Source organism: Oncorhynchus nerka, linkage group LG13 (assembly GCF_034236695.1).
Source record: "Oncorhynchus nerka isolate Pitt River linkage group LG13, Oner_Uvic_2.0, whole genome shotgun sequence".
NCBI lineage: Eukaryota > Metazoa > Chordata > Actinopteri > Salmoniformes > Salmonidae > Oncorhynchus > Oncorhynchus nerka.
The window spans coordinates 64,642,115-64,669,703 of record NC_088408.1 but is presented as its reverse complement, the minus strand read 5'-3'; the positions used below and the strand labels follow the sequence as shown (position 1 = coordinate 64,669,703).

Sequence of the window (27,589 nt, the reverse complement as noted above, 5' to 3'; positions counted from 1 at the left end):
TCAATTCTGACCAGTTTCCCAGTCCCTGCCAATGCAAAACAAACCCACAACATGATGCTGCCACCACCATGCTTCACTGTGGGGATGGTGTTCTTGGGGTGATGCAAAGTGTTGGGTTTGCACCAGACATAGCGTTTTCCTTGATGGGCAAAAGCTGAATTTTAGTCTCATCTAACCAGAGTACCTTCTTCCATATGTTTTGGGAGCCTCTTACATTCCTTTTGGCGAACACCAAATGTGTTTGTTAATTTTAACTTTAAGCAATGACTTCTCTACCATAAAGCCCAACTCTGTGGAGTGTACGGCTTAAAGTGGTCCTATGGACAGATACTCCAATCTCTGCTGTGGAGCTTTGCAGCTCCTTCAGCGTTATCTTTGGTCTTTGTGTTGCCTCTTTGATTAATGCCTGGTCCGTGAGTTTTGGTGGGCTGCCCTCTCTTGGCAGGTTTGTTGTGGTACTATATTCTCAAAGTTTCTGATATTTTTTATAACCCAACCCTGATCTGTACTTCTCCACAACGTTGTCCCTGATCTGTTTGGAGAGTTCCTTGGTCTTTATGGTGCCGCTTGCTTGGCGGTGCCCCTTGCTTAGTGGTGTTGCAGACTCTGGGACCTTTCAGAACAGGTGTATATCCTGTTCGGGCTAGGCATCCCGCTAGCGGGACAACTTCCGGTGAAACTGGAGGGCGTGCAATTCAAATAAATAATCCTAAATATGATGGTTATTAAACATTTAGGTACATACAAGTGTCTTATATCAGTTGAAAGCTTAAATTCTTGTTAATAGAAGTCTACTGTACGATGTACAGTAGCCATTACAGCGAAAGCAGGCCATGCGATTGTTTGAGGACTGCGCCCCACATCAAAATATTTTTCCACCGGAACAGGTTTTATAAATTCACAAATAGCGATTAAATATTCACTAACTTTTTGAAAATCTTCCTCTGATTTGTCATCCAAAGGGTCCCAGCTATAACATGTAGTGTCGTTTTGTTAGATAAAATCCTTCTTTATATCCCAAAAAGTCTGTTTAGTTGGCGCCATCGATTTTAGTAATCCACTCGTTCAACATGCAGAAAAAACTTTCTTTCAACAAGTCAAAATACATTTATATTTACTCCTCAGATAGCCTAAAATGTAATCAAATTATAATATTTCTTACGGAAAGAAGTATGTTCAATAGGAAACTTTAGCAGGTGCGTTTTGTCTTCATTGTGCGCCCAAACACGAATTCCCAAGACTGTGTCCCTGTACTAAAACATATTTCTTATTTGTTTTGGAAGTTACAAGCCTGACACCTTGCACATAGAATGCTGACACCCTGTGGAAGCCATAGGAATTGCATCCTGGGAGTAGTTTGCTTTGTATGTTTCTATGTTTTGGTTGGTCAGGGTGTGAGCTGAGTGGGCATTCTATGTTACATGTCTAGTTTGTCTAGTTCTATGTTTGGCCTGATATGGTTCTCAATCAGAGGCAGGTGTTCGTGATTGTCTCTGATTGGGAACCATATTTAGGTAGCCTGTTTGGTTTTGGGGGTGATTGTCCCTGTTCCTGTCTCTGTGTTTTGCACCAGATAGGGCTGTTTTTGGTTTTCCACGTTTATTGTTTTGTAGTGTTCGTGTTTATCTTTTGTTATTACATGAATCAAAGAAACCACGCTGCATTTTGGTCCGCCTCTACTTCACCTAAAGAAAACCGTTACAGAATGCCCCTATACTTTCCATCGTAAGAGCTTGGACTCTCAAAAAAAAAAGATTCTGGTTGGTTTTCCTATGGATTTTCTCCTACCATATCTATTGTGTTATAGTCTCCTACATTATTATAACATTTCTACAAACTTCAAAGTGTTTTCTTTCAAATGGTACCAATTATATGCATATCCTGGCTTCAGGGCATGAGCACCAGGCAGTTTACTTTGGGCACGTCAGTCATGCGGAAATTGAGAAAAAAGAAGCCCTAAGAAGATATCTACTGAGATCATGTGACAGATCATGTGACACTTAGATTGCACACAGGTGGTCTTTATTTAACTAATTATGTGACTTCTGAAGGTAATTGGTTGCACCAGATCTTATTTAGGGGCTTCATAGCAAAGGGGGCGAATACATATGCACGCACCACTTTTCAGTTTTGATTTATTTTTTGTATTTTTTGAAACAAGTTCTTTTAAAAATTATTTTGACTTTGTCCATTACATGAAATCCAAATAAGAATCCATTTAAATTACAGGTCGTAATGCAACAAAATAGGAAAAATACCAAGGGGGGTGAATACTTTGCAAGGGACTGTACAGTACTAGTATTACAGATTTGAATGACACAACCCATCAGCAGTTTATTTTTTTTGGGGGGTTACCCATGCAGGCAGCTGGGGTTTCTCACCAGTTGTCCTCAGTCAGCTAACCAGTATCACACAGAGGTGACTTTGATCCCCCTGCTTACAGACACTTTAGGCTCCCTATTGAACTCTGTTGTTAAGTCTTGCCATTAAAAGGGTCAATGCTGTGAGCTCCTCCACCCAATCATATAGACTTAGCTGGTTGGGGCACGCTGGTTGTTTTAAGAATTAAATGTCACTCCCTTCAGGCAAAGTGCCTCACAGCTGCACCCACTAATTGATCCGCTCCCCCAGATAGACCAAGGCTCTGTCTGAAATATTGACGCGACTCACTCCATCGTGATATTAACCCATTACATTGCTTTTTAACTCACATTCAGCCCAAAAATCACATTATAAACTAATGATGATGGATATCAATGGTCACTTACATTCTCAGCCTCTCTTGTCTTAACAGGACGACACAGAGCCCTATTTTATTGGAATATTTTGTTTTGAAGCTGGCATTAAGATCATCGCCCTTGGCTTTGCGTTTCACAAAGGCTCCTATCTCCGGAATGGCTGGAATGTAATGGACTTTGTGGTGGTGCTAACAGGGTGAGTACTGAGCTAATGGCTCATGCTAAATGTTCACACTGCTTTAAAATGACAGACCTGATCCTGAGTAGATTAATGAGAAAGCACAATGTTAATGTGTGTGGTGTGTGTGTGTTGTGTTGTGTGTTTCATTTAACATTTTGTATGATCATGATGAATCGTGATGCACTGGAGACACTGGGAATGGCTGAAATTCCTTCGATCGATCATCCTCTTTTTTTAGACATAACTGTATATATGCATGAGAATGGCGCCGGTTTACAATCCCGTAACCAATTGTGCATGTTTTTTCACATTATTTGTAACTTATTTTGTACATAATGTTTCTGCCACCGGGTCTTATGACCAAAAAGAGCTTCTAGATGTCAGGACAGCAAATACTCACCTCATACTGGAGGAATACTTTTTCATCAACGAGACGGACGGGAAGGATTTAATTCAGACGCCCAACAAGGCCCTCATCCCCGTCATTCGCAGGAGAAAGAGACGGAGGTATCGTGGACGAAGGTCTGGTTGCCTTGTAGGGATCCGTTGCCAAGAGGGTAATCTACCTTTACCATCGGTCCTATTAGCCAACGAACAATCAAACGATAATAAAATAGACAAACTACGATCATGTATATCCTACCAACGGGACATTAAAAACTGCAATATCTTATGTTTCACTGAGTCATGGCTGAACAACAACATGAATAACGGGTTTGAAGCTTTTTAGGCAGGATAGAACAGCGGCCTCTGGTAAGACAAGGGGTGACGGTCTATGTATATTTGTAAACAACAGCTGGTGCACGAAATCTAAGGGAGTCTCAAGGTTTTGCTCGCCTGAGGTAGAGTATCTTATCATAAGCTGTAGAACACACAATTCACCAAGAGAGTTTTCATCTTTATTTTTGGTAGCTGTCCTATATACCACCACAAACATATGCTGGCACTAAGACTGCACTCAATGAGCTGTATATGGCCATAAGCAAACAGGAAAACGCTCATCCAGAGGCGGCGCTCCTAGTGGCCGGGAACTTTAATGCAGAGAAACTCAAATCAGCTTGACCTAATTTCTACCAGCATGTTAAATGTGCAACCAGAGGAAAAAAAACTCTAGACCACCTTTACTCCACACACAGAGACCTGTACAAAGCTCTCCCTAGCCCTCCATTTTGGAAAATCTGACCATAATTCTATCCTCCTGATTCCTGCATACAAGCAAAAATTAAAGCAGGATGCACCAGTGACTAGATCAATAAGAAAGTGGTCAGATGAAGCAGATGCTACGCTACAGGACTGTTTTGTTAGCTCAGACTGGAATATGTTCCCGGATTCATCCGATGGCATTGAAGAGTACACCACATCATTCACTGGCTTCATCAATAAGTGCATCGATGACGTCGTCCCCACAGTGACTGTACTTGCATACCCAAACCAGAAGCCATGGATTACAGGCAACATCCACACTGAGCTAAAGGGTAGAGCTGCCGATTACAAGGAGTGGGACTCTAACCCGGAAGTTTATAAGAAATCCTGCTATGCCCTCAGATGAACCATCAGACAGGCAAAGCGTCAATACAGGACTAAGATTGAATCGTACTACACCAGCTCCGATGCTCGTCGGATGTGGCAGGGCTTGCAAACTATTACAGACTACAAAGAGAAACACAGCCGAGAGTTGCCCAGTGACACGAGCCTACCAGATGAGCTAAATTACTTCAATGCTTGCTTCGAGGCAAGTAACACTGAAACATGCATGAGAGCATCAGCTGTTCCGCATGACTGTGTGATCACGCTCTCCATAGCTGATGCGAGTTTACATACACTAAGTTGACTGTGCCTTTAAACAGCTTGGAAAATTCCAGAAAATAATGTCATGGCTTTAGAAGCTTCTGATAGGCTAATTGACATCATTTGAGTCAATTGGAGGTGTACCTGTGGATGTATTTCAAGGCCTACCTTCAAACCCAGGGCCTCTTTGCTTGACATCATGGGAAAATCAAAAGAAATCAGAAATAGGAGACCTCCACAAGTCTGGTTCGTCCTTGGGATTAATTTCCAAATGCCTGAAGGTATCACGTTCATCTGTACAAACAATAGTACGCAAGTATAAACACCAAGGGACCATGCAGCCGTCATACCGCTCACGTACTTTGGTGCGAAAAGTGCAAATCATTCCCAGAACAACAGCAAAGGACCTTGTGAAGATGCTGGAGGAAACAGGTACAAAAGTATCTATATTCACAGTAAAACGAGTCCTATATTCACATAACTTGAAAGGCCGCTCAGCAAGGAAGAAGCCACTGCTCCAAAACTGCCATTAAAAAGCCAGACTACGGTTTGCAACTGCACATGTGGACAAAGATCGTACTTTTTGGAGAAATGTCCTCTGGTCTGATGACACAAAAATACAACTGTTTGGCCATAATGACCATCGTAATGTTTGGAGGAAAAAGGGGGAGGTTTGCAAGCCGAAGAACACCATCCCAACTGTGAAGCATGGGGGTGGCAGCATCATGTTGTGCTTTACTGCAGGAGGGACTGGTGCACTTCACAAAATAGATGGCGTCATGAGGAATTATAATTATGAGGATATATTGAAGCAACATCTCAAGACATCAGTTAAAACTTGGTCGCAAATGGGTCTTCCAAATTAACAATGACCCCAAGCATACTTCCAAAGTTGTTGCAAAATGGCTTAAGGACAACAAAGTCAAGGTATTGGAGTGGCCATCACAAAGCCCTGACAACAATCCTATAGAAAATTTGTGGGCAGAACTGAAAAAGCGTGTGCAGGCAAGGAGGCCTACAAACTTGACTCAGTTACACCAGCTCTGTCAGGAGGAATGGGCCAAAATTCACCCAACTTATGTGGGAAGCTTGTGGAAGGCTACCCGAAACGTTTGACCCAAGTGAAACAATTTAAAGGCAATGCTACCAAATAATAATTGAAACTTCTGACCCACTGGGAATGTGATGAAAGAAAAAGAAGCTGAAATAAATCCTTCTCTCTACTATTATTATGACATGTCACATTCTTAAAATAAAGTGGTGATCCTAACTGACCTTAGACAGGACATTTTTTACTAGGATTAAATTTCAGGAATTGTGAAAAACTGAGTTTAAATGTATTTGGCTAAGGTGTATGTACACTTCTGACATCAACTGTATGTGAGAATGCTATTCATTGACTACAGCTCAGCATTCAACACAACAGTGCCCTCAAAGCTCATCATTAATCTAAGGACCCTGGGACTAAAGACGTCTCTCTGCACTTGGATCCTGGACTTCCTGACGGGCCACCCCCAGGTGGTAAGGGTAGGTAACAACACATCCGCCACGCTGATCCTCAACACAGAGGCCCCTCAAGGGTGCGTGTTCAGTCCCCTCCTGTACTCCCTGTTCACTCATGACTGCATTTCAAGGCACGACGCCTACACCATCATCAAGTTTGTCGATGACACAACAACGATGAGATTGACCTCCTCCCTGTAGGCTGAGACCTGGCAGTGTGGTGCCAGGACAACAACCTCTCCCTCAACGTGATCAAGACAAAGGAGATGATTGTGGACTACAGGAAAAAGATGACAGCGCACGCCTCCATTCTCATTGACGGGGCTGCAGTGGCGCAGGTTGAGAGCTTCAAGTTCCTTGGTGTCCACATCACATCAAAATGTTTTACATTTGCACCATCGAGAGCATCCTGACTGGTTGCATCACTTCCTGGTATGGCAACTGCTCGTCCTCCGACCGCGTATGGCCCTGTACATCACTGGGGCCAAGCTTCCTGCCTTTCTGGACCTCTATACCAGGCAGTGTCAGTGGAAGGCCCTAAAAATTGTCAAAGACTCCAGCCACCCTAGTCATAGACTGTCCCCTCTGCTACCGCATTGCAAGTGGTACCGGAGCGCCACGTCTAGGTCCCAAAGGCTTCTTAACAGCTTCTACCCCTAAGCCATAAGACCCCTGACCAGATAATCAAAGGGCTACCCAGACCCCTCTTTTACGCTGCTGCTACTCTCTGTTTATTATCTATGCATAGTCACTTTAACTCTACCTACATGGACATATTTTCTCGACTAACGTGCCCCCGCACATTGACTCTGTACCTGTACCCCCTGTATATAGCCTTGTTATTGTTATTTTACTGCTGCAGTTTAATTATTTGTTAATTCTATTACCACTTTTTTTTCTTAACTTCTTATAGCATTGTTGGTTAAGGGCTTGTAAGTAAGCATTTCACTGTTGTATTTGGTGCATGTGACAAATAACATTTTATTTGATTTGCGGCGGTAAAACAAATATTGTCTGGAATAGTTATTCAGGGCAACATTACAGGATGCTATGGTAAACTTTACCATAGAAAGGCAGTATATTTGCAAAATAAAAAGAGGGCCACAAAAGTAGAAGCGCTTGCACTGAGAGAGGAGCTTGCGTATTGGAGCTAGAATATCAGTGAGGCAATAGGAGTGGAACTATGGGTGGGAGAGGAGCATGAGGTAACTACCGTAGGCTTTCAGCGAGGGACCATGAGGGAAAAGATGAAGGGGACGAGGAGAGAGTGGAGGAGGGGTAATGATGAGGACGCTGTTATGCTGGAGAGAGTCCTCGGGGAGTTGCTCGCATCACCAGGGAGTGTCCTGGCTTGTTGTACCTATTGACTCTGACATTTATTTGGCCCATCTATTGGGGCTTACATCAGCTTTGATACCTAATTGCAATAAACCAATTCTCTGGAAGCCCTACTCCACCCACTTGGAAGTCGATCTCAGTGTTCCAACCTTTTGTTCTTGCTCAGTGGACGTACGGTGAACCAACCAGGGGCAATGTAATACGACCAATTCCTGGAACTGGTCTTGTTTCAGAGTAACCGTCACACAAAGCCGTGTGTGTGAGAGAGAGCTGTAAAGACAAAGGCAGCAAGCGGTCTGTCTGTCAATACAGTGTGTTAGGGAAAGGTTAGGGCTATTGACAGCTTGTCACAGCCTCTACATGGACCTGTCACCATCACTGAACACACAGGGCATCATTCTGCTCTCCTTCCATATTCACTGCCACTACTTGTGGATAGGGCTGCATGGGGAGGAAGGAGGGGAGGCAGGGCTGATTGAAATTGGGGCAGAGCAGCCTGACATGATAACCATAACTGAAGGGCTGTGGTGGATGAGAGCCTTTACACGAGCAGTCTGGCCCTGTTATCAGTGCCATGCTACAGTGAGTGATTGATCCATGGTGTCAGTCTCTGACAGCTATTGGATCACCATGTGCTGCATGCACATCAAAGCGCTGTATGCTATCCCTATGGCTGTAACTACAGGGTGTGCCTAGCAGGAAACCAATCGCCATAGTAATTACCATTGCTGCCTCACTGATTATTAATGAAACCCATTCTTACCATTCCCTGGGATATGAGTACTTGAAGCAGGTATAAAGTCAGTACCAAAGACGCCATACATTTCATATCAGCTACAGCTACCGTAAAGTAAAAGCAGTGATTGTGTACCATAACATCAGTTGTGAATTGTCTATTTTTAACAGTATTGTGTACAAATAGTGTTCCGTTAATGGTGATGAATCTATTAAGAAGATGAAGATCTTGCACACGTTTGGCCCCAGGACACGTTTGGCCCCAGGACACGTTTGGCCCCAGGACACGTTTGGCCCCAGGACACGTGAGGGCCATGTTTCATGTGCTGGTGCTGATGGTAATCAGATGTGGGGGTCTGTGAATGAAAAGGCTTCTATTGAGCTCCCACAGGCAGGGCCAGCCCTGTAAATCAAATCAACTCAAATGTTCCAATAAGACGTTGGGTGTTGTTAATAAGTGCGTACAGTGGGGTCCGGAATTATTGGGTCCCTTAATGGAAAAATTATATTATTTTATACTAATACAATTGCTCTGAGAATATTTATTTTTAACAAGTAATTTAAAAAAATCTTGACAAGATAGGGGTCAAAATGATTGGATCTCCAGTTTTCAATACTCCAGCACCCTCCCCTTGCAAGGATAATGGCACAGAGCCTTTTTCTAAAATGTTTTATGAGATTGGAGAACGCTTGGGGAGGGATCTTAGACCATTCCTCTATACAGAATCTTTCCAGATCCTTGATATCCTTTGTCTGCACTCTTCAATTCAAACCACAGGTTTTCAATGGGGTTCAACGGCGGAGTCTGAGATCTGATTTTGTGGTCAATTAACCATTTCTTTGTGGATTTTGGTGTGTGCTTGGGGTTATTGTCTTGCTGGAAAATGTACTTTTGTATTTGAACCGTTATTACGGTGATTGTGGTCATTTGGCCAATTACCATCATCCAAAATTCCACGACTGTCACAGCCCTACTGTTCACTTCTGCCAGCAAGATATCAGTAGTCACGCTCAAATGTCCACTTCAAGTTATTCAGACTGCTTACCCACGGTCTCCCAGACATCTGGGAAATGTTGTGTACAGTGCAGTACTATACACTACATGCACATACACTACTAGTCAAACACTTCTACACTCAAGACCTAGACATGAAAAGTGACATTTAAAAATGTCTCTAAAAGTTTTTATAATAGTCATTATACAACTACAGCCATGATAGACTGGTTCATAAAGCCTCCCAACGCATCCCAATGGTACGTCACATTTCACAGAGATTGATTCAATCCAATGACTTCGACCAGTATTGACAAGTAAAGGTCCATTGAGGATCCAACAGCAACGTAATATACTCCCCAAGGTCTTTAAACCGAGCAGGATAGAGAAACCAGGAGATTGGTTCAGGAAGTGCAACCGCTGCAACAAAAATCTATTTCTTTGGCAGGAAAATAGAACAGCCCACAATGCAAGACTGTAGAACAGCAACAAAAGAACTTAGGCAACTTGAACACAATGATAGCTTAATACTAAATAGCAAAGGATGGAGCGATGCCACTGTGACTCTCCCCATTTAACAAGTCCGCTGGTAATGTGCCTTGTACAATGGGGCAGATGTTTTTTTAAATTTTATTTACATTTTTAATCATATTGTGAAACAAAAGAGGAATCAACCAACCACCTCCATTTCCCATCAGATGGTGCCGATAGTTTTTGTTGTTGTTGAGAGAAACCTTATTTGATTCTACTGTTTGTTAGGACTCGAGACAGCTCGTTGCAGCTAATTGATTGGGAGAATGCTGGGCAAGACAGGCGGAGTTGCAACATCAACAACATTCTGCAATCCAACTATCACCAGCACTCACCTCCAACACATTCCGTCAGCTGGGCTGGGAGCACTCTGCTTCAACACTTCTCCTCCGCTCCTGACTGCATGTGCTGCCATAGGAATAGAATGAATAGATTGGGCGTCCCCATTCAAGTCAATGATGGCATAGTGGTGGGACTGGTAGCCATTGCAATTGTACCCATAGGAGCAAAACAGGAAGTATAATATGTGCTAAAATATGTGCTGTGATTTGTTGATTCAACTCAAATCACATTACAAAAAATACATTCCATTGCATGAGTTACATCAGTTAACATCATTTGGATGAACCTTCTACATGACCAAATACCAGGCAGCCATTGCAAGTGCACCCATGATGTCACGCCCTGACCGTAGAGATCTTTTTTATTCTCTATGTTTGGTTGGTCAGGGTGTGACTCGGGTGGGAAACTCTATGTTCTGTGTTTCTATGTTTTGGCCGGGTATGGTTCTCAATTAGGGACAGCTGTCTATCGTTGTCTCTGATTGGGAATCATACTTAGGCAGCCTTTTTTTCCCTTTTGTATTTGTGGGTAGTTGTCTTCGTTTGATGCAGGTATAGCCTCACGGAGCGTCATGTTTGTTGTTTATTGTTTTGTTGGTGACATTTAAAGAGAAAATGTACGCTCACCACGTTGAAACTTGGTCCAGTCAATTTCAAGACAGCGGTCGTGACACATGAGTTGACCAGTCAAATTGCCAGGATAAGAGGTTCCAAGTCTGTTTTTATGACGGTCATTTTATTTCCATGATGGTTGTTATCCATAACTGTCGGTTACAGTAATTGTGCCAGCCCTAGTGAAAAGTGATGATTGAGGTTGTAGAGAGAAAGAGGGGAGCAGCAGTGAGCTATAGAGCTGAGGGATGTGGGGTATGTAGAGGGAGAGAGGGAAGGGAACAGTGAGCAGTAGAGCTGAAGGATGTGGGGTCTGTAGAGAGAGAGAGAGAGAGAGGGGGAAGGGAGCAGTGAGCAGTAGAGCTGAGGGATGTGGGCTCTCCAGTGATCTGTGAAGGTCTTAATCAACCTCAGCTCTTCTCCACCACCATCATCCCTTCTGCCATGATGCTCTCTGATGCTCTCAATTAGTAATGCCTCAAATTTATGTCCCCATCTTCCTTATTTAGAACACTGCTTCTTCTATTGTTGTGTCAGTGTAAGCTCGGACATATTGTTTGATGGATTCACCACTGGACTGTGCTGAGTGCGCTCCTCAGAATTGTCTTCAATGGACACGGTCTGTTTTTTGAGAAGAGGGACTTTCCTGTTTCCCAATGTACCTGATTCTGTGTGTTCCCTATTATTGGTTGGTTGATGTCGATTCATGCATTTTAAAGCATGTGTTTTGACAGTGTAAAATGTGCTTATTTTTACCAGTATACCCTAGTAGCCTTGTGTACAGTCAGAACCTTGCAGGAATATTGCTATGTGATAAACAGAGGTGTGTTTGCTGTGTAAATGCTATGTAATTATCAAGGGAGCTTCACCCTCTACCGTCTCCCTCCTCCAGTACTTCACACTCCCCAACAGTACCAGCAGTAGTAACAACCAATTCACTTCTAGATGTGTGATACATCATGTAAGGGTTTTGACACATTGTGCTGAGAATCGAGCAATATCATAAACCTAGCAAGAGGCAAGATGGGATAGGAGATGGGGTCGTTCTGTGGTTGGAGCTAATGCAGAAGAGGGCCAGATATTCATCAAATGAGCGGTGGGATTGTACTGTGAGAATGTGTTCTAATCAGGAAGCCACTCTCCCAAAGAACAGCAATGGAACAAACAGCTGAATTATTAATCGTGTTTCCCTGTGTGGAGGAATCAGCCTAGTTAGTTGGAGTGTGCTTTTTTTTATCCACTGTGAAAAGGTTAAGCACATGTGTTATATACCTATGAATATTACAGAAAATATCAAGTTATGTCAACAGGTTGTAAAGAAGTTCTAAGCGGTGGAAATAATTTTCTAGATTTGGGAGTAAGTAGCGCAGATGTAGATTTTAGATATACCATCTTAGTTACCATCTTTAGCACTTCTGCAATAGATGACTGACTGGCTCAGTGAAGTTTGAAAACGGTTGTTGCGTCTTAACCAGTGGCGTGTAATCATTCCCAAGAAAAAAGCAGAAAAAATATATAAAATAACGTATATTTCATCTCTATGTTTCATAATGTTCCTTCAATTCGCAAGAGGTTGAATGCATCCCTCTGTCTCTGTATGTGTAGGCCATCTACCTGATGCTGTCTGTTCAAAATTAATATGACATTGTTGCAGCCCGTAGTATTGGATGCAATGGAAGCCAGCGATCATTTGGCGTCCCTTGATAAAAGAAGTAAAAAACAGTAGCCAGTCAGCGTTGAGCTTAACTGTGAACAGCTCTGACGCACCCCAAAAAAGTGTAAAGGGGAGCCAGCCACGTCACTCCAATCACATTACATTGAGAGCAATACATTGTTAACAGAAACAACTTGAATTGTTGCATCTCGTTGTGTTGTTGTCCTCCGGTGGCTAGCTAGCTAAAATTGTCCCTTTCCTTAATTAGCCATGGATGGAGATATGGATTTTAACTTGTGTTTTTATTCATTCTCTGTACTGGCCAATGATTATAAAGGTGATTCTGATCCAACCATTAATTAATATATTGTGCCCCTAGCCTGAGAGGATGGAAGTTCAATATGTAGCTAGATGTAGAAGTCTAATGTTAACTAGCTAACATTGCCCATGAAAGGAAGTTAGGCTAGCCTGCAAGCATTTTAGCCAGCTAGCCTAGGATGATGACAACTAAAATCGTGTACTGAATGACAGAGTGATTTGTTTCGTCAACATGGAAGAGAGGAGGATGGCATTGGTGTTTCTCTACAAGTAGAGTCAACCAATTTTTCTACTTGCACGAACACACACATAAATCGGAACCATGGGCAGCCACATCATATTTAGCTTCCTTTGATAGGACAATTTTTTTAGTTGTCACGGTATTAGACTAAGCATGGGTGATTTGATTATGTTGAAGTGGTGCTGGAATAGTGGAGGCAGCTCCTGTTTTCTTTGCGACTTTCGGTAACTCTGCGGTTATAAATCAATAGTCGTTTAGTCGTCCGAAAATGTCGGAATCATTACTTGCTTGACCATGCTGTAGGTCATGTAGCGATTTGTTACATGCAATATGCTTTGTGGACTTCACCAGACAGCGGTTGCCACTGTGTCCTCTTGTTGTCTCGACCTTTAACCCTACTGTATGTACAGTATTACAGTGGCAAGGGATATGAACTAACAGGTTATAGAGCAAACAACGCAATTATCACAACACCGGTTGTAATATGCCTTTTTTTTCTGGCTTGGCTTCCCCGGTGATTTTACCCACACACCACTACGGGTCTTAAGTGCTCCTGACCCGCCTTTCTCAGAGCCACTTTGCTCTTGTCCTCAGCTCAACTCAGCTCAATTTGAAGGTGTGATGATGAGGCTCTTAACTCAATTTTGTTCTGCTGGCTGCACTGGTGGCATTACCATCCTGTGACTGCTAATGGCAGAGATGAGATAAGATGGGGGGGGGGAGGAGGAGGCTGTCATTGCTTTGTGCAGAGTAGGGGTGAAGGACCTGGTTGAGATGGAGTGCTTGACTGGCAGGCAGCTTTGTTCCACACATGGCGTTAGGTACCATTTATTGAAATGGTTGTTATTTCAGGAAAACAAGCTATTACTCACCAATGTCAATTGTGCAATGACCCCATGGGCTATGTGAGATTGGCTGTGTTATCATGCACTCTCTCCTTGAATACTGAAATCAGGTAGAGGCACTGTCACTCTTGCCTCCCGTGCTGTACTACAGGTGGGAATCATTCCCCATGGAGAGAATGCAAAACAACTCTATTTGTTTTCTCAATAGAGATGCATTTTTTTTGTCCTTTATTTAGTCAGGGAAGTCACATTGAGATTGGCGTCTCTTTTACAAGTGAGCCCAGGAGTGGATTATTTATACACGTGTTTAACATATGTAGGATCATAATTTTATCAGTCTTTTGTTGCTGAGAAATTTCCTGCTCGGCAGGAAATGCGAACATGTATTGTATTTGAGTTTTAAAAAGGCTTCTAAAGTTTGCAGTTTGTACTTAGAAATTTCAGACTTGATTTTCCCTAACAAACATCTACAAAAATGTCCATTAATTATAATCCACATTTCCTGTTGCTGCAGGATTATTTTTCTGCTGTAGCAAACTGGTTCAATTTAAGATCCTACATCTGTAGGCTCCATTTTGGTGTAATAAGAAAGGTTAAGAAATTAAACAGTTTCATTTTCATTGTAATACTCCTATGCATATTAGAAATATCCCTTTACTGCTGTCATATTCCCTTCTCAGCACAAAATACAGAATTTAGCTTCTCCTTTAAATAGGTTTGAATTTACGAAGGCCTCAAATAAAGATTATCAGCACTTTCCTTGTCTTTTCACTCTTCTAGTGGTATTCGAGTTGTCAGTGTGTTGTTAACATCATGAAGGATCTATTTTATTGCTTTATTTCTACATAGTCTGCTCTTCTACGATTTGAACAACGATAATGTTTCATTGCAACGACTTTGGAATTGCATGGAACTGAGCTTGATCTATATAATTCATTCCTACGGAAGGCAAGAGAACCTGAACTAAGCATTTTGTGATGAAGACCTATGAGCAGGAATATAATCATGGCATAGCAGCATTTCCTTCAGTACGGATGGCTGAGGAGTGTTCTGTCTTATCCATGGCTTGATATAATACATGTCTTCTACTGGACTGACAAATTACGACATTTTCTATATTATGTTAAGGTACGGTTGAATATCCCCCAGATCAATGGGCTTGCAGTTACTTCAGGGTCATTGCACAATTCTTCGGAAGCAACATTTATATCTGGGAGTCCCAGTCTTTCCTGACTAGTGAGCCTTGATGCAGTCTTCCAAAGAATCAACCACGCATGGCATGATCAGCATAGTCGCTGGGGTGGAAAGAAAACCAGCTATCTTACTTAATTCATTCAGCCTTCTACAACAGAGCCATGCTCCACTGTCTACTGAGTACTGTGTGTTGGTTTCATCCAGTATTTATTGGAGTGGCATGACATACTGTATTTCAGAGAAAGCTGGTGGCATGTGGGCCAGCTGGCTGAGGCTGTCCTGCTGAGTGGAGCTCCCATGGGACCCGTGCCACTGCCACCTCTCAGCTGTGCTCTGTGTCTGATGGAACGGAGCTGTCCTCTGTGTGTGTGTGTGTGTGCACGCGGGCGGGATGAGTGTCTTCACAGGTAAACGTACCTGTAGATATCTTAGTCTGGTTTCTGAAGCAGCATGGATAGTAGTGAACATGATGACAATGAGAGCCGAATAGGTAAAGTCCCTATATTACATGATCTGTGCTCTCTTGACCTTACAAGTTATGAGGGTTGACCTTTTTTTTTTTTACAATCATGTTCTTTCGATTTTATGACTGAGCCCTTGAATTTATACTCTTAGCGAAATTGTGTAGAGGGCCTGTGTTTGTGTGTGTCCGTCAGGGTGTTTTATTGGCCAAATAATAGGAGTTGATGTCTCTCCTCCCCTCACACCCCTCATTTAGATCAGACAGACCAAAGGCAGACAGAAGGAGCAGCCTTATACCAGGAAGTGAGGCGGACCCATCCAGGAAGTCATTATGCATTAACGCTATTAACAAGTTGGGTTGGAAAAGAGACCATTTTATTGTCTGGCATCTGACAGCCAAGTGTGACCACCATTATTCATGTTTCTGTTTGGTCTTTTAAATGTTTCACAGAAACACATCAGTAACCACCTGAACAGTGAGGACTCTAATAAATTCTGATTAAGAGTTGGGACACTCAGGTCCTGAGCATTTCCAGACAGGCTTTTCATTACCCAACATGAATTACTGACCACTGGACAAGAATAGCAGTTTTTTTTGTTGGTCACTTTCACTTCTTCAAATGTCACAGGAAATGGAAGAAGTTGAATCAGAGATGAGAGTGAGAGGGGGTGCTGTAATGGAGAGGGCTCCTGGACTCTCACTCAGACAGGGACAGAGGATCGATGTCTGGGGGATGGGGGTGTCTCTCTGGCTGGCTGGCTCTCCCTCCTTGGGGAAGGTGATTGATCTAAAAGCTTTTTGTTGTCAGGGAGTGGTGGAGTGGTGGGACCCTGTGTATGTGTGCGTGTCTGTGTGCGTGCTTGTGCAGTGCTGACATGCTTTCGTGCATGTGGTGTGTGTGTGTGTGTGTGTGTGTGTGTGTGTGTGTGTGTGTCGTCAAGGAGTGGTGTGAGCCACTGCCTGTCTCAGAGACTGACTGGAGTGTCCCTCCACAGGCCTCCTTGCTATGATAATTTCTTAGCGAGTGACAAGCACAAGACCTGCTGGGAAAAGCAGCTTGTCCAGTCACACTGCAGATGCGTTTTCACCAGATGCCCCGCTCCCTTATGGAAACGATGATGAACTGTTGTAGATGGTCTAAGTTTGACCTGTTTACCTAGGTTAGCCCTCTGTCTACCTGCCAGATAGTAATGACTGCAGTTTTATTGAGCAGAGCTGTCAGTATGTTAAGCTGATATCCATTACATGAGTCCTGGATTTGGCCCCAACATCATTGATCTGCACTTACTGTCCATCACACAGATGGCCTGAGTTGCATGCTATACTGGTACTACAGTGTAGTGAAGGCCCAGACATTACTGTGCTGTGATATGCAGAACTGTGTGGCGATTTGATTTGAAACATGGCTGATATCATGAAACTGATTTGTGTTTTTACAGTTGTTAAAACAAATCGTTTTGTGATGTCAAATTTCAAGAATATTGCATTAAGAGGAGTGTATGGTTGGTTCCAGGCTGCCAGGCGAACTACAGTGTGGGTGGCAGGTGACTGGCACACACCTGGGTAGGTTGACTTACCTGGGGCACAACTTGTGACTATGTTGGTTGACCTGTGGCTAGACGGGCTTATTGACTTTTCTTATATTTCCTTTGTCTAACTCCAACTTATTGTCATTTCCTTTGCATTGTCTCTTGTCTTTCTCAGACATGCCTTGTCATTGACTCTGTTTTCAGACCTGCTCAGTCACATCCGTAGGGAGCGGTGCACCGGGTTGTCAAATACGTCTCATGCTCACTGAGCCCAGTCTAATCACAACCATGTTCCATAATTGAGAAAACCATAAACAGCTAAATGATGTGATTCCATTTCCTAGGGCCCTATTACTGTAACAATATTTTGCCAATTTACTTTGATGGAAAGATAGTCCAACTCGACATTAGAATGTACATAACATGTGTCAAAGACATTACATCTGCACTTCATCATTCTGAGCCCATGGTCCCTTCGCTCGTTTATGATCATTATTGGTTGCTATGGAGACAAGCTTACCATGGCGTTGTCTTCAAATCGTCTCTTGATCAGATTCAGAGTTTGGGGATTGGGGACATGGAGCATGGAAATATCAAGGGCATTTCACATATAATGGTATTATCAAAACAAATGATTTACTGACTACCTTGGACAACATTGTGTGTGAACCTTGTGTTCCACTGTCAACCATGGAGTCGTCTCGTTATCTGCTCCTCATGTCCAGCTTTATTAGGGGAAATCCCTCTGTTGTTAGCTTAAATTCAATTACACAAAGAACATTTGATCTCAGCAGCTTCTGTATTACAGTACCTCAGTTTGCTTTTCTACATATGTATTTACACGGCCATGCACAGACAATGGGCATACACCTTCTCAAAGCAAACTGCTTGAGATCTGTCCTCTTCCAACTTTTATTTGGTCGTCTTTTGATACTTTCTGAAGAGAATCACTTCATTTTGTCATTGTTGCTGTGCAACAACAAAGGCCCAATACAGACTGAGTCAACAGAAATATCTTCATGTTATTGCTTTGCTTTGCTTTCTGTTGGCAAACAAACACAATTCCTTTTATTTTCTCTCGTCTCTGGCTTCACCCTACTCTCATTGTTGCTTTTCACTCCCAGAACCCCTGTCTCCTGGCTGCTGTTGTCTAATGAGATCAGTGGAGCCTCCTTTGTTTCTATGGTGACGCCTCCAGTTGTCTCCAGTGTGGCTTTCCCTCCCCGTGCAGCCAATATAGTCTCTCTCTCCCTCTCGCTACTTCTATCTCTACCAATATAGTCTCATCCACACTGCTGTAGCTGGGGAGCCCTCTCTCTCTCTGTATCTCTTTCTTTTCTCTCTCTCGCTCACTCACTCGCACTCTTTCTCCCTTTCGCTACTTCTCTCTCTCTTTCTTGCTTTGTCTCTCTCCCTCTCTCCCTCTCGCTACTTTTATCTCTCTCTTTTTCTCTCTATCCCTCATCCCCTCTCTCTTGTTCTCCCTTGTTTCTATCTCCCCCTCTCAGCTGTGAAGTGAGTAAGATACAATAGATCATTGGGATGATGGGATCACTAAACTATATGTAACAAATCTACCTTTTTTCGAAGTACTTCACTGTAAGGAAACAAAGACCATATGATTTGTAATGGAATCTGAACCTCAGTCAGACTTGAACTTGGCCGAGAGCCGTGTTGGGAAAAATATTGCCTCGCATGAATATCAAACCCATTTAGATGCATTGCATGTTCAGTCGCTAGTTCTGAGAGCATCACAGCATATTTCAGGAAGAATCAGAAATGATTTTTTTGAAGACTCCCAACCCCAGCAATCCATCAAGGAGCGTGTTCCTCTCCTTTACAGTGTTTGCCAGCATTGAGGCCAGGCTTGTCACCCTCGGCATCCTCAGCTGTAGATGTATGAATAAAACAGGAGCAGGGGCATTTTGCCAGCTCTCATCCTTGCCAGCTCTCATCCACTGGGGCAAATTGCACAGGACAGGATGCTCTCTTCATGCTACATCCTCAGAGCACGTTTTCCACATCTCTTCATCATTATTTAGGCCCAATCCCAAGATAGCTATTGGGATGGATCTCACAACATATGCCTATTAGAAAGATTACATTGTTGAGATGTCAAACGTCCATGAGAATATGAAGCGAGTGTGTTATTTGTGAAATGTCAAGTTCTCACGATGATTCTGTCATCCAATATTTACGATAGACAGACTACAGACAGACAGGCAGACTGACTTGCAAGAGAGACAGACTGACTGACTTTCAGGCAGGCAGATAGACAGTAAGACAGACAGACTAAAATAGAGACAGACAAACAGACGGGGGGTGGGGTGAGTATACAGTAGAGCCGCCAGACGGCCCGTCCTCCATGCATAATTGTCTCTATTCCACTTCACCTGCGCTAGACTGGGGCTAATGGGCCTCCCTGGTTTATGCAAGATGATGCTGCTGGGCTGACTCTGTGATGTTTTACTCCAGTGGCAGGGTGAGACACTGATCTATTTCAGCCTCTACTACTCCATACTGCTGGGTGCTGGGAGAGGGAACTGTCTGAGGTGGGGTGTGTGCTGTGCATGGGGGATACGTCTAGAGTGCTCAGCCGTGTTCCACGCTGTGTAATTACCGAGTCGTTGAGCGTCTCGTCGAACTGCAAATAATAGAGTTGTAGCGTATGTTGAACGAGTTGTTGTGCAAACTGGGCGTATGTGACATCTACAATGTCAGCATTTAGTTTCTGGGGGTTATGGAGTGAGTCCTATTGTATGCACAGTGTCTAAACATTATTATTAGAGGTAAAGGCCACTAGAAACAGGTTTAATGGTCTCTTCCCGTTTCTATTGTGGAGAATATACGGCTGGCTCTATGCTAGCTCTCTGATGTGAGGTGAATGGGGTGATATTGTCCTTCTTCATTCAGATCATTTCCATGGCTCTTGACCTGCGTACACAGTATACATCCCTGATGTCGATGGTCATGTTGCTGTTGTTTCCACCTGAAATCGGAGAAAAGTGCTACCATTGAAATTGGCTCACACAAAGACCAGTATAGCATAGTAGGTCTCTGTGTTCAGGCAGCGGGTTCAGTAAGACCCCACTACACACCCAGGAAGTGTGCTCACGAATTAAAAGCCCACAACACACGAATGTGTGATTGCCGGGCAGAAGGACTATCAGAGAGGCACGAGATTGAACTTCAATCAACTTTTTCGTGTTTTTCCCCCTTAGTTAACACTATCAACGTTTCCCTTTACTGTGGGAATTGTGATCGAATCAACACAATATTAGCCACTTTCAATGCAACATACCGAAACAAAACGAACTATGCAAGTCTTATTATGCAAAACTAACTGTGCAAGAGATTTTGTTGTAGGCGGAACGCATCAGAGCAGGATTCTATTGCATTGACACTTAGGACTCAGTCCGTACTCTACACCGACCAGTGCGGCATAACTAATCAGAGCTGCTGTAGAGCTATATGCAAATAGACCATTTCCATATATGGATCTGTGCCATTCACTTTGAACTGGACTGTGTTTACGGCATGAGCAGTCATGACTAGATGCGCTTGTTTTGAGATCAAAGCCACGTGTGCATATTTGTTCATATCCTTTGCTAGTTTTTTGTACTTTGTATTTTGTACATAATTTTTCCACTACCGTCTCTTATGACCGAAAATAACTTCTCGACCTCGGGACTGCGATTACTCACCATGGACTGGCAGAATCCTCTTTTTCCTTTCACAACTCTGATGAGCCCGACGTGAAGGATACGCTGCTTCCTCAGGAACAAGCCCCGATCCCCGTGATCTGTGTGAAGAGGAGGCGGAGAAAGAGCCTTCTGAGTATTCGCAGGCGATTGAATAAACCCCCACTTCCCTCCATTCTGCTAGCAAACGTGCAATCTTTGGACAATAAAATCGACTAGTTATGCAGAAGATTAAACTACCAACGGGACATTAAACTGTAACATCTTATGCTTCACGGAGTCGTGGCTGAACGAGGCCAACATCAACATAGAGCTGGCTGGTTATACGATGTACCGGCAGGATAGAACAGCGGCAGTCTATGTATTTTTGTAAACAACAGCTGGTACATGATATCTAAGGAAGTCTTGAGCTATTGCTCCCCTGAGGTAGAGTTTCTTATGACTACCTACCGAGAGAGTTTTCATCTGTATTCTTTGTAGCTGTTTACATACCACCACAGTCAGAGGCGGGCACTAAGGCAGCATTCCGGCCCTTCCTTGGACACTGTGCTATCTAACCTCCAAACGAGCTTCAATGCCATACAACACTCCTTCCGTGGTCTCCAACTGCTCTTAAACGCTAGTAAAACCAAATGCATGCTTTTCAACCGTTCGCTGCCTGCACCCGCATGCCCGACTAGCATCACCACCCTGGATGGTTCTGACCTAGAATATGTGGACATCTATAAGTACCTAGGTGTCTGGCTAGACTGTAAACTCTCCTTCCAGACTCATATATCAAACATCTCCAATCTAAAATCAAATCTAGAGTAGGCTTTCTATTCCGCAACAAAGCCTCCTTCACTCACGCCGCCAAACTTACCCTAGTAAAACTGACTATCCTACCGATCCTCAACTTCGGCGATGTCATCTACAAAATAGCTTCCAATACTCTACTCAGCAAACTGGATGCAGTTTATCATGGTGCCATCCGTTTTGTTAATAAAGCACCTTATACCACCCACCGCGACCTGTATGCTCTAGTCGGCTGGTCATGGCTCACATCAATGCCATCATCCCAGAAACCCAAGACCACTCCAATTTGCATACCACCCCAACAGATCCACAGATGATGCAATCTCCATTGCACTTCACACTGCCCTTTCCCACCTGGACAAAAGGAACACCTATGTGAGAATGCTATTCATTGACTACAGCTCAGCGTTCAACACCATAGTGCCCTCAAAGCTCATCAATAAGCTAAGGACCCTGGGACTAAACACCTCCCTCTTCAACTGGATCCTGGTTAGGTAACCACATCCGCCATGCTGATCCTCAACACAGAGGCCCCTCAGGGGTGCGTGCTCAGTCCCCTCCTGTACTCCCTGTTCACTCATGACTGCACGGCCAAGCACGACTGCAACACCAGCAGATGACACGACATTGGTCACCGACAACGACGAGACAGACTACAGGGAGGAGGTCAGAGACCTGGCCGTGTGGTGCCAGGACAACAACCTCTCTATCAACATGATCAAATGATTGTGGACTACAGGAAAAAATGACCGAGCACGCCCCCATTCTCATTGATGGGGCTGCAGTGGAGCAGGTTGAGAGCTTCAAGTTCCAACAAACTAACATGGTCCAAGAACACCAAGACAGTCTCGAAGAGGGCACGACAAAACCTATTCCCCCTCAGAAGACTGAAAAGATTTGGCATGGGTCCTCAGACCCTCAAAAGGTTCTACAGCTGCACCATCAAGAGCATTCTGACTGTTTGCATCACTGCCTGGTATGGCAACTGCTCGGCCTCCAACCGCAAGGCACTACATAGGGTAGTGCGAACAGCACAGTACATCACTGGGGCCAAGCTTCCTGCCATCCAGGACCTCTATACCAGGCAGTGTCAGAGGAAGGCCATAAAAATGGTCAAAAAATTGTCAAAGACTCCTAGCCATCCTAGTCATATACTGTTCTCTCTGCTACCGCATGGCAAGCGGTAATGGAGTGCTATGTTTAGGTCCAAGAGGCTTCTAAACAGATTCTTCCCCCAAGCCATAAGACTCCTGAACATCTTGTCAGATGGCTACCCAGACTATTTGCAGTGCCCCCGGGTTTACACCACTGCTACTCTCTGTTGTCATCTATGCATACTCACTTTAATAACTCTACCTACATCTACATACTACCTCAAATAACCAGTGCCCCTGCACATTGACTCTGTATCGGTACACCCCTGTATATAGTCTCACTGTTGTTATTTCACTGCTGCTCTTTATTTACTTGTTACTTTTCTCTTATTCTTATCTATATTCTTTTAAACTGCATTGTTGGTTAGGAGCACATTTCACTGTAAGGTGTTGTATTCTGCGCATGTGACTAATAAAATTTGATTTGATCTAGCTGATCTAGAGTGTAAATATTAGACCAGTTGGAAAATAGATTTTCTATTGGACAAATTCAGGTCTGCTTATCCCCGTTTGCTTCCATTTAAGAAACATTTTTCAACAGAATTGGCAGAATGAATACACCCCTGATTACACACAAACACAATTCACTTTCATAGCAGCCGCATTGTATTCCTTCTCCCATCTATGCCCTCTCATCCTACACACAGCCTACATCGTTGTCACCATATTAGCTAAAGCAACGTCATAGTCAATATAGCTAATAGAACTAACACGTTAGTAAACCCTTTACAATCATGCAGTAACGTTACAGTTTATTGTCAGTAAACAGTATAGCAGTTACACCGGCGGGCCTCAGTGGCAATAAATTATTAAAACCAAAAGCTTACCTTGACTTCAAAAGTTCCAGTGTTGTGTTGCATAGTATAGCCAACTAGCTAACATAGCATCCCTCTGTTTGAGCAGGGTGTTTCAGTAGGCTAAACGAGCTAGCTATATTTGCTAGCTACGTAAGTGAAAGTGAAAATGACTCGCTTGCCTTTTGATTAAATTCATTTCTTAACTGTTAAACTATTGTATTTTCTCTTGAGTCAACTACTCACCACATTTCATGCACTGCAGAGCTAGCTAGCTGTATCTTTTGCGTTCAGTACTAGACATGTCAGTTCATGCACTGCAGAGCTAGCTAGCTGTATCTTATGCGTTCAGTACTAGACATGTCAGTTCATGCACTGCAGAGCTAGCTAGCTGTATCTTATGCGTTCAGTACTAGACATGTCAGTTCATGCACTGCAGAGCTAGCTAGCTGTATCTTTTGCGTTCAGTACTAGACATGTCAGTTCATGCACTGCAGAGCTAGCTAGCTGTATCTTTTGCGTTCAGTACTAGACATGTCAGTTCATGCACTGCAGAGCTAGCTAGCTGTATCTTATGCGTTCAGTACTAGACATGTCAGTTCATGCTGCTAGAGCTCTTTTATTTTATTTTATTTGGATCTCTTTTTGTCCCCATTTGGACAAATCTTCCAAGAGTCCTTAAACATTAAAATACAATTTATAATATGAACACATTTCAGTATAGACACTATTACAGTTCATGCATGCATATACTAACATAATGCTGTAAATCTCAATCTAAAAAGATATGATTCAGTTCATCTACTGTCCCACAACATTTCTATGCTGTTATGTTTAAATCGTTTTAAAAGAATGTTTCAGTTCATATATTGAAAGAGTTTCTGGTTTGCTGTAATTTATTACATTTCTTTATTACTAACATGTCATGTTCATGCATATTTCTCTTTTCTGTCTTGAGCTAAGCTAGATGGTGGACAATCTTATTCGTTCATTTACAGAATGTCTGTTCATGCAACTGCAGAGCTTGTGAATAGATCTTGGCCGTTTTAACATGATTTATATCATGAAATAAAATAAGCTAGTTTTTTAGCAATTATCTTATCGATTGATGACAACCAAGAACATTCAGTTCATGACTGCAACAGAAGCTATCTCCAGCTTAAAACAATCTTGCTGCTTTATTCTGTGCATTCTGCAGCCTCCTAACTTACTTGATGATCATTTCCCAGTTCAGTACTAGACATGTCAGTTCATGACTCTCAGAGCTAATGTTTGTGTTATTTTCTGTTCAGAATTTTTCCTAGTAAATATTTAGCTTCATGCACTGATTAGCATGCCGTTTTAGCTGATTATTTTATAGATTAGTTATTTGAGACATGTCAGTTCATGATAAGCAGTTGTCTAGCTGTATCTAGTTTGCACTTCATACTTAAGACATGTCAGTTCATGCACTGCAGAGCTAGCTAACTGTATCTTTGCGTTCAGTACTAGGTATTTAAAACAGTTCATGCACTGCAATGCTTGAAAAGCTGCTGTATCTTCTTGCTTCATAAGACATGTCAGTTCATGCTGCTAAGCTCTATTATTTTATTTTATTTGGATCTCTTTTTGTCCCCATTTGGACAAATCTTCCAAGAGTCCTTAAACATTAAAATACAATTTATAATATGAACACATTTCCACATATACCACACTATTACAAACATACATAATATACTAACATAATGACCCAGTAAATACTCAATCTAAAAAAATATTGATTCTTCATCTACTATAGTCCCAAAACATTTCTGCAATGAAGTTATGTTTAAATCGAAATAAAATAATGTTTAAATTTATATATTGAAAGGTTTCTGGTTTGCTCAGTTAATTTATTAGATTTCTTTATTACTCTAAATAGTGAGGGAGATAATGTTTCCAATTTTTGCATTTTTCTCTTTTCTGTCTTGAGAACTGGCATAGATGGTGGACAATCTATTCCTAGTATTTACAGAATGTCTGTCTCTTACCAACTGAATACCGTTGTGAATAGAACTTGGCCGTTTTAAATGATTTATATTATGAAATAAAATAAGCATGTTTTTTACAATTATCTTATCGATTGATGACCAACCAAGAACATTGTGCATGACTGCAACAGAAGAACCAAATCTAGCACTTAAAACAATCCTTTGCTTTATTCTGTGCATTCTGTAAAGCCTCCTAACTTCAGGATTGATGATGCATTTCCCCAGACCACAGAACAGTAGTTGCTTTGACTCTCAATTTAATGTTTGATGTTTATTTTCTGAAGAAGTTTTTCCAGTAAATATTTAGCTATCCTTCTGATTAGGCAGAGCCGTTTTATTTGATTTTTTTACATAGATTAGTTATTTGAGACGACTATGATGAAGAGCATGCATTTGTTTTAGCTGCATTTAAGAGTTTGCACTCCCATACTTAATTGTATCCCATGCTGTTTTGGAGGGTTTTCCAGTTCCAACAGACCAACATAACATTGGTTTTCTTGGTATTTAAAACAAGTTTGTTTTGCAAACCTGTGGCACCCCCTAATGACTGCCAGAAAGCATGCTGATTTGACCGATTGTCTTCAGAGAAGTAGTTCATGAAATTGTAGTATCATCTGCAAATATAGTAGCTTGAGTTTCAGCTAAGGCTTAGGGAAGGTCGGTGGTATATATTAAATAAAGAAGTGACCCAAGGCAACTGCACTGCAGTATTCCACAGTTTAACACATGAGGGGAAGAAAATGAGCCATTGATATAGGTGGACTGTTTCCTGTCAGTTAGATATGACTGTACCCAATTCAATGCTACCTCCTTAAAACCAGAATGCATTAATTTTGTCAAAATTACTTCACGATCCACTTAATCAAATGCTGCACTGAAATCTAAAAATAGTACATCCACAAACTTGCCATTATCCATAGCATTGAGCCACTCGTCAGCTCTGATAGGTTGGAGGACATCCTCTAGAAGTTGTCATAATGTGTAAGTCTATGGAAGGGGGTGAGAACCATGAGCGTTCTAGGTTTTGTATTGAAGTCAATGTACCCAGAGGAGGATGGAAGCTAGATGTCCTTCGACTACACCATGGTGCTACTCTACAGAGTGCTGTTGAGGCTATATTAGTATAGTTTTATTTAAAAAGGATAACTTAAAAATAAAACAAATAAAATGTACATTTTTATGAAATTCAATAAGGAGGATGGTCTTCCCCTTCCTCCTCTGAGAAGCCTCCACTGGTAGGCCTACAGTGAACACCACACAGGCTGCTACTGTACTGTAGGCAGAATGATACAACAGCTATTTCCATGTTCAAATGTTATGAGACACATTTTCTCCATTAATTTGAATGGTAGGTCATTCTGGTAGGCCTACATTGTGATCAAATAGACACAGTAGAATACTTTAACACTTTCTGAAAATGTAACTTAAAGTGGGTATAGCCTCAGTGTTCGAAATAAACGAGCGCTGGAGGTTGCACAGACTTCTCACGACATTCAGGTTTGCGCTCAACAGATCTGAAATTTGCTAAATGCCTACAAAAAGGTGAAGGAACATTGCAACACACACATACAGTGTACTCAGCAAGTGCCCACTACACACCCATGCAGTATGTTCAGTAAGAGCCCACTACACACCCAGGTAGTTTGCTCAGTAAGAGCCCACTACACACCCAGGCAGTATGTTCAGTAAGAGCCCACTACACACCCAGGTAGTATGTTCAGTAAGAGCCCACTACACACCCAGGCAGTATGTTCAGTAAGAGCCCACTACACACCCAGGCAGTATGTTCAGTAAGAGCCCACTACACACCCAGGTAGTATGTTCTGTAAGAGCCCACTACACACCCAGGTAGTATGTTCAGTAAGAGCCCACTACACACCCAGGCAGTATGTTCAGTAAGAGCCCACTACACACCCAGGCAGTATGTTCAGTAAGAGCCCACTACACACCCACGCAGTATGTTCAATAAGAGCCCACTACACATCCAGGTAGTTTGCTCAGTAAGAGCCCACTACACACCCAGGCAGTATGTTCAGTAAGAGCCCACGACACACCCAGGTAGTTTGCTCAGTAAGAGCCCACTACACACCCACGCAGTATGTTCAGTAAGAGCCCACTACACACCCAGGTA

The 27,589-nt window shown here is 42.6% G+C and overlaps 1 protein-coding gene across 1 annotated transcript in view; it reads left to right on the top strand.

Annotated features, from left to right (window-relative positions):
- LOC115140665 (voltage-dependent N-type calcium channel subunit alpha-1B-like) overlaps positions 1–27,589 on the top strand; it is a 149,550-nt gene that overhangs the window by 4,071 nt on the left and 117,890 nt on the right. Inside the window, 1 exon segment of the mRNA XM_065026553.1 lies at positions 2,795–2,934. Within this exon segment, the coding sequence (XP_064882625.1) occupies positions 2,795–2,934 (140 nt within the window).